Here is an 8256-nt window from a genome sequence, read left to right on the forward strand (position 1 = left end):
GATTATAAAAGCTTTCTTAATGACGTTTTTAAGAGGAAATTAACCCTAGGAGACGGCTAGAGGCACATTGTAGAGGATTGCAAGTGGAGTCAAAGATTTCATCACAGATTTCTTCTTCTCTACTTTGAATTTCTGTATTTTGGATGCTTTTTATTTTTTCTATGGTTATTATGAATTTGATAATGAACTAAACTATTTTTCTAGGGTGTTAATGGATTCTCCTGAACCTTTATTTTAAATTAATGCAAGTTTTATGATTTCAATTTTATCTTGTGATTTATTCAATTTGATTCTAATTCTTGTGAATGATTGATCACCATTGACATGAAATATATGATTTTGATTCGAAATCTGAGAAGTGAGAATTGAATATGCTATAATTGAATAAACATAGACTTCATATTAGGACGAGAGTACCAGTGTGGTCTGTGTAGTTTTAGGGTTGTTAATCTTAATGCCTATCTTATGTTTATTTATCACAGAGATGTAGAAAATTTGCATAAGATTGAGACTTATATATCCTAGTACGAATATAAGTTATTATTGTTGACCTGCTATCACAAGAGAAAAATTGAATAGTAAGATTTGTGTTAATAAGAATTAAAGAGGGTCGTTGATGAAATTGATTGTCCTAGTTTTTAATCCATTGAATTTTCTTAACGTTGTTTATTTTCAGTTCTTGAAGTTAATTTTAGATTTTTGGTTTTACAATTTTAGTTAATTCTTGAGACTCAATTATTGTAAGCCAAATAGAAATAGGAATTAATTTTTGGTACTTAATATACAGTCCTCTTGGGAACGATCTCACTTACTCTTTATTACTTGTTACGATTACGTGCACTTGCGTATCGATTTTACACAACAAGAAATTAATTCTTTTTCTAATTTGGTTGCTTTTCTTTTATACCGTTCTCATTCTGGTTTTCTTTTGAAATTTGTGATTTCAGGTATTCATATAGTTTATGCGACGACAAGGGTCTGAATCAAGGGTGCATGTTGATCCTGAAATTGAGAAAACCTGTCGAAGAAATCGGAAACAGAAAAGGGTAGAAAGAATGGCTCAGAACAGAGGTAACGGAGGGGTTGACAACATTTCCCATGACAACGCTGAGAATATTAATACTGGGATAGCAGCGGGTAATGTTGGAGGAGTAGGAGTTGCTGAACGAGTTGCACCAGTTCAACAACCAATACAATAAGTTTGAGGGACTATGTTGTAATGCCCTGGATTCCCTATTGTGGTTAATGGCTGGATTAGTAGGCCGGGAGGGCCATAACTGCTTAATTATGCCATTTAAATGTGTTTATGCATGTTTATGAGAATTATAGTATAATATAATGTTAAATGCATGCATGTGAGTCCACATTTGCTTACAGGGGTATTATGTTAATTTGGCCCGTTGAGGGTATAATTGTATATTTGTATGTGCGATAATGATATATTGTGAGACCACATTATAATGTGGATTGGTTCGAGTATTTCGACATGAGACGATCTCTAAACGTGATTTATCGGTTTGGTCATAACAGGTTTGAGCTCGGGGCTCGGGGTGAGTCTCGGGGTGATATTAAAGGTTATAGCGTTACCGGGGATTTTAGGGTAACGGGTTATGAAATATTGGAGTTTGAGGATATTGAGATTAGCGGGAAATGGGAAGCGTTAATTATAATTAACGGGTTTAGCGTAAAGTACCAATTTTTCCCTTGGGGTGGCTTTGGAGGCTTAAGATGACATAATGGGTATTTTGGTCTTTTTAGGGGTGGATATATATATGATGTTTGATAGCTGAAGGTTGTAGAACAAAACAGAACAAAAAACAGGGGTTTGCCTCTCCCTTACCCGTACATCATCTTCTTCAATTGCTCCTTTGAGGGTTTTGAGTTCTTGGTGGAGATTCAAGCTAGGGAAACTTAAGGGCTGGATTGGAGACTTGTGTTAGCTTGCGTGGAAGGTTCAAGACAAGTTTCAAGGTGAGTTTTGGCCATTAACACAGCTGGTACTCTGTTTTTGTTTATAGTTTTCAATTCATGTTCTTGATGTGGGAAGTATGAATCAAAGGAGGTTTTTGGTGTTAGTTGATTGGGGTTTGGTGTGAGTGAGATAAGGATGTTGTAAGGGGGTTTAATTACATGTTTGGAGGAGGTTTTATTATGGTTTGAGAGGCTGGTTTGAGAGAAAAACGCACAGGGGGAAAAGTCTGGTTTGTGCGTGGGCTAGTTGCTGAAGTGGGCTGGGTGCCGCGGCACAGCTTTTGCGTGTCGCGGCCCATGCGCGTCTGGCAGATGGGGCTTGGGGGCATGCCGCGGAACGGATTTTGGGGGCCGCGGCCCATAAGGCCAAATTTTCTAAAAAGTGGGTTTTAGCTTAGGGATTCAAACCATAGGCCTCGGGGTTGGACCTAGTATACGGTTGGGTAGTTTTTGAGGTCTCGGGGGCTGGGATTTGGTTTGGGAACCCTCAGTTATCATTTTTATTGATGAATCCTATATTTTTGGTTATGACCAGGTGAACGTCGAGGAATTTAAAGATTTATCGTTCTCAGGGGTCGTTCATATATTTATTCTCACTCGAACCAGAGGTAAGAAAACAGTGTAAGAATATAGTTGCACCCTGTATAGATATATGGCATGTTTGGTTTGATATTTGAGGCATGCTGGTTGATATATGTGGACATGGATTGCATATTAAATGCTATTGAACGCTCATTACCTGCTTGAGACACTGACTAGTCAGGGACCGACTCTAAAGTCGAGAATCACGCATTGAATGGCTCTATACCATTAATGCCAGACCGACCCTAGGGTCGAGAAACTTATAAGTGCTTGCCTGGTCTACGACCAGATGATTATAGCCAAGGTATATGACCCCGGTGACTGTCTGTCACAAGGCTAAGGGACGTTGTCCATAGTTTCAACTCTAGAGTCGTGAGGAAGGTTATGTTGGTGACCAATCACCATGCACCTGTCCTGATCAAGCTTATGAAAGAAATCACCTATCAGTTAAGCCCTGGTGACCCTATCGTCGCATGGCTAGAGGGAGCGATGCTCATTACCATGACTTTTGGCTATTGTCACCTATTTGTGGGACTGATAGTCCTGAGTGGCTATTATGAATGTTGTTGATATTATATCATGTTTTATTATGTTTTCTTGCTGGGCCTTGGCTCATGGGTGCTATGTGGTGCAGGTAAAGGAAAGGAAAAGCTTAGCCAGCCTTGAGTGGAGAGCTTGGGCGGTGTGGTGTACATACAGGGCCGTTTGACTGCCACGGTCAAGGAGTTCTCAGAGGGACTAGGGGTTTACCCTATTTTTTCCGCTTAGGCCGGCGGGGATTGTATATTTGGAACTGTAGCAACTCTTTTGTAACATGAACTACTTGTAAACATTTTAAAAAGGCTCATGAGCAGTTTATTTACTTAATGAAAAGTGCCCTTTCCTTTTTACTGGTTTATACCTTAACCTGTTAATGACACTTAGATCACGTTTTTAACCAAAGGACTCGGGTAGCGGGTCAAATTTCCGGTTCACCGTTCACCGTAACTGTTCTGGGGTAACCAGGGCGTTACAACTGTGCTACCTACTGTAACAGGGGCACAATCATGCATTAGACCTCCAGCAGTAGAGGCTAATAATTTTGAAATTAAACCAGCTATATTGCAAATGGTACAATCATCGGTTCAATTTGGGGTATCACCAACGGAAGACCCAAACTTACATTTGGCTAATTTCCTAGAGCTTTGCGCCACATTCAAGATGAACGGAGTGACAAACAATGCAGTAAGGTTGAGACTATTCCCGTTTTCATTGAGGGACCAAGCAAAGAGTTGGCTTATTTCTCTGGAAGCCAATTCTATCACAACATGGGAGGAGCTAACTCAAAAAAATTTAGCAAAATTTTTCCCACCATCGCTGTCTGCAAGGTATAAAGGTGAAATCAACAATTTTCACCAAAACGATGGTGAATCACTGTATGATGCGTGGGAAAGGTTTAAGGAGCTTTTGAGAAAATGTCCCCATCATGGAATAAAAAAATGGATGTTAGTCCATATTTTTTACAATGGTTTGTGTGGTACTACTCGCACAATCATAGATGCAGCGTCTGGAGGAGCGTTCATGAGTAAGAGCGCTAATGAAGCTTATGATCTGTTGGAAGAAATGGCTATGAATAACTATCAATGGCCATCAGAAAGAGAAACCACTAAGAAGGTGGCTGGAGTGCATGAATTGGATGCCATCTCAATGTTGTCTGCTCAAGTGGCAACATTAACCAAACAGTTACAGCAGAACAACATTCAAGCTCAAGCTCCAGTTATGCAGATGCAGATTATATGTGAGTTATGTGGGGGGCCTCATTTATTTGAACAATGTACAAATAAGGATTTTAACAATATTCCTATGGAGCAAGTGCAAGCAATAGGGAACTTCCCAAGGCCCTCCAACAACCCATATTCCATGAGTTACAATCCAGGGTGGCGGAATCACCCAAATTTTTCTTGGACAAGTGGGCAGGGCAGTCAGCAACAATTTCAACAGAATCAACCACAGTATACTCGACCTCCTCCTGGGTTTTATCAGCAGCAACCAGTAAAACCTGCACAGCAACAGATGCAAGCAAAGCAAGACGGTCAGGCTGATGTGTTAACTTAATTTATGAAAGAAACGAGATCATCAATTCGAAGATTGGAAACTCAGATCGGACAGTTGGCCACGCTTATGGAAAATCGAGCTCAAGGGAACTTGCCAAGCACTACTGAGGTGAATCCAAAGGGGAATCTTAATGAACAGTGCCAGGAGATTACTTTGAGGAGTGGAACAGTATATGAGGGAACAAGTATGGAAAAAAGAGTCGAGCAGAAGCAGGATCAACAGGCACCCAATATTGAGGACACGAAGAGTTGCGAAGAGAAGGTTAAAAAGACTCCTCCAGCAAGAGAAGTGGTACCTCCGGTGTCTATAGATCATCACATAAAAATTCCATATCCACAGAGACTCCAAAAGAATCATCTTGACAAGCAGTTTGCAAAGTTCTTAGAGGTATTCAAGAGGCTGCATATCAACATCCCCTTTGTAGAAGCATTAGAACAGATGCCCAGTTACGTTAAATTTATGAAAGATATCTTATCAAAGAAGAGAAAGATGGAGGATTACGAAACTGTGGCATTGATCGAAGAGTGCAGTGCTATTTTGCAAAGGAAGCTTCCACTAAGTTGTAAGATCCTGGAAGTTTCAAAATCCCATGCACAATTGGTAACTTTGAGTGTAAACATGCACTATGTGATTTGGGAGCCAGCATAAATCTCATGCCTCTATCATTATTCAAAAGACTTGGTTTGGGTGAGGCAAAGCCAACCACTGTTACACTACAGTTGGCAAATCGATCACTGGCTCATCCGAGGGGGATTATAGAAGATGTGCTAGTGAAGGTCGACAAATTCATTTTCCCTGCAGATTTTATTGTGCTGGACATGGAGGAGGATGCAAATGTCCCAATTATTCTTGGGCAACATTTTCTAGCGACAGGACAAGATCTCATAGATGTTCAAAAGGGAGAGCTTAAACTCAGAGTCGAGGGGGACGAGGTGGTATTTAGTGTCTTCAAGGCAATGACGTATCCGATGGCTTGTGACAGTTGCTACAGTGTGGATGTAATAGATAAAGCAATTTTGGAAAGAATGGTGAGTAGTGATGCTTTAGAGGCAGTGTTGACTGGTGGGGAGGAAGATGATGTTGATGAAGAGATGAAAGAATATATAAAGTGGATTAACTCTTACCACCCATATTTGAAGAAATTTGAAGAGTTGGCAGAGGCCACTGAACGACCATTAACATCCATTCAGCAGCCACCGAATTTGGAATTAAAGGCTCTTCCTGATCATTTGTGTTATGCATACTTAGGGGAGAATGAGACTTTACCAGTAATTGTTTCATCTCTCAAAAACTGAATTGGAGAAATTGTTGAGGGTTTTACGGGCTCATAAATTGGCCATTGGATGGACATTGGCGGATATTAGAGGAATAAGTCCTTCAACAGTAATGCATCGAATCTTAGTGGAGGAAGAAAGAAAGCCATCTATAGAGGCTCAGAGAAGGCTCAATCCAGCTATGAAAGAGGTTGTACTTGAGCAGATCTTGAAATGGTTGGACGTCGGGTTGATCTACCCAATTTCTGATAGTGCTTGGGTGAGTCCAGTGCAGGTGGTGCCGAGGAAGGGTGGAATAACAATAGTCAAGAATGGAAATAACGAGTTAATCCCAACTCGAACTGTGACCGGGTGGCGCATTTGCATTGACTATCGCAAGTTAAATAAGGCGACACGAAAAGATCACTTCCCACTTCCTTTTGTTGATCAGATGTTGGATAGGTTGGCAGGCAATGAGTATTATTGCTTTTTAGATGGTTACTCAGGGTATCATCAAATTTCCATCGCACCAGAGGACCAAGAGAAAACGACATTTACATGTCCCTATGGCACGTTCTCTTTCAGGAGAATGCCATTCGGACTATGTAATGCACCAACAACATTCCAACGGTGCATGATGGCTATCTTTTCAGATATGGTGGAAAGGAGCATTGAGATTTTCATGGATGATTTTTCTGTCTTTGGCTCTTCATTTGATTTGTGTTTGGGTAACTTGGAGAATGTATTAAACCGATGTGAAAAAGAAAATCTGGTGTTAAACTGGGAAAAATGCCATTTTATGGTCAAGGAGGGAATAGTACTTGGGCACAGAATCTCTAGTAAAGGTATTAAGGTAGATCGAGCCAAGATCTCAATAATAGAAAATCTTCCCCCACCGGTGTCAGTAAAAGGAGTACGAAGTTTTCTTGGGCATGCTGGATTTTACAGAAGATTTATCAAAGATTTTAAAAAATTTCTAAGCCTCTTTCGACCTTGTTAATGAACGGAGTGAAATTTGATTTTAATGAAGACTATTTAAAAGCCTTCCGAATGTTAAAGGAGAAGTTGATTTCTGCACCAATAGTTGTTGCACCAAATTGGGACCTTCCATTCGAATTGATGTGCGATGCCAGTGACTATGCAGTTGGGGCAGTCTTGGGTCAGAGAATTGATAGGGTCTTTTATACTATTTATTATGCAAGCAGAACAATGAACGAAGCTCAATTAAACTATGCCACCTCTGAAAAGGAACTGGTTGCAATAGTGTTTGCAGTCGATAAGTTTCGGCCCTATCTCGTTGGAAATAAGGTCATAGTGTACACTGATCATTCGACAATAAAGTACCTCATGACAAAGAAAGATGCAAAGCCTCGATTGATTCGGTGGATACTGTTATTACAAGAGTTTGATATTGAGATAAGAGATAAAAAAAGGAACAGAGAATTCGGTAGCAGACCACTTATCGAGGTTGGAGGTTGCAGAGACACCGGGTAAGAAAGAAGTACAGATAAATGACAGTTTCCCCGATGAGGAATTATTTACCATCAAAGGAGAGGTGATTGTCTCGTGGTATGCTGATTATGTGAATTTCTTGGCGGCTAACATAGTTCCTTCGGAGATGTCTAGACAGCAGCTTAAAAAGTTTTATTCTGAAGTAAAACACTATTATTGGGAAGAACCGATTCTCTACAAGCATTGTGCCGATCAAATCATTTGTTGTTGTGTGCCTGAAGAGGAAATGTATTCCATATTGTCTCACTGTCACACGTTGCAATGTGGAGGGAATTTTGGGGGCAATAGGACAGCAGCCAAGGTACTTCAATCGGGGTTTTTTGGCCTAGTCTTTTTAAAGACGCTCATAATTTCGTCAAGGCATGTGATCGTTGCCAATGCACTGGTAACATCACAAGGAGGAATGAAATGCCTTTGACCAGAATTTTGGAAGTGGAACTTTTCGATGTTTGGGGAATTAACTTCATGGGGCCTTTTCCGTCGTCATATAATAATCTTTATATATTGCTAGCTGTTGATTATGTATCCAAGTGGGTTGAAGCAGTAGCAACACCAGCTAATGACGGTAAAACGGTTCTCAATTTCCTTCAGAAATTTATTTTTACTCGGTTTGGAACTCCTAGAGCTATAGTTAGTGATGAAGGGAGCCATTTCTGCAATAAGCAATTTGATGCATTGTTGTCTAGATACGGTGTAAGACATGGAACTTCTTTGCCTTACCACCCTCAAAGCAATGGCCAAGCAGATATCTCAAATAAGGAAGTGAAGAGTATTTTAGAGAAAATGGTGCAAAGCTCAAGGAAAGATTGGTCCAAAAGACTTGATGATGCATTATGGGCGTATA

General features: G+C 40.3%; 2 protein-coding genes and 1 non-coding gene across 3 annotated transcripts; 2 read left to right on the top strand and 1 right to left on the bottom strand.

The window, feature by feature from the left end:
• Positions 1-3660: 3660 nt before the first annotated feature.
• Positions 3661-4647, top strand: LOC133795392 (uncharacterized). Its single transcript, XM_062232842.1, has one exon. It carries the CDS (start codon positions 3661-3663, stop codon positions 4645-4647), a length of 987 nt encoding a protein of 328 aa, XP_062088826.1.
• LOC133798993 (small nucleolar RNA R71) lies at positions 3919-4025 on the bottom strand. The gene has a single exon (XR_009876203.1). It is a non-coding gene; the product is annotated as a small nucleolar RNA R71 (small nucleolar RNA).
• Positions 4648-4650: 3 nt separating the features above from the next.
• Positions 4651-5942, top strand: LOC133795393 (uncharacterized). The gene is made up of 2 exons (XM_062232843.1): positions 4651-5247; positions 5367-5942. The coding sequence occupies exons 1-2, from the start codon at positions 4651-4653 to the stop codon at positions 5940-5942; spliced, it is 1173 nt and encodes a 390-aa protein (XP_062088827.1).
• The last annotated feature ends 2314 nt before the right edge of the window (positions 5943-8256 follow it).

Source organism: Humulus lupulus, chromosome 8 (assembly GCF_963169125.1).
Source record: "Humulus lupulus chromosome 8, drHumLupu1.1, whole genome shotgun sequence".
In the NCBI taxonomy this organism is placed as follows: domain Eukaryota; kingdom Viridiplantae; phylum Streptophyta; class Magnoliopsida; order Rosales; family Cannabaceae; genus Humulus; species Humulus lupulus.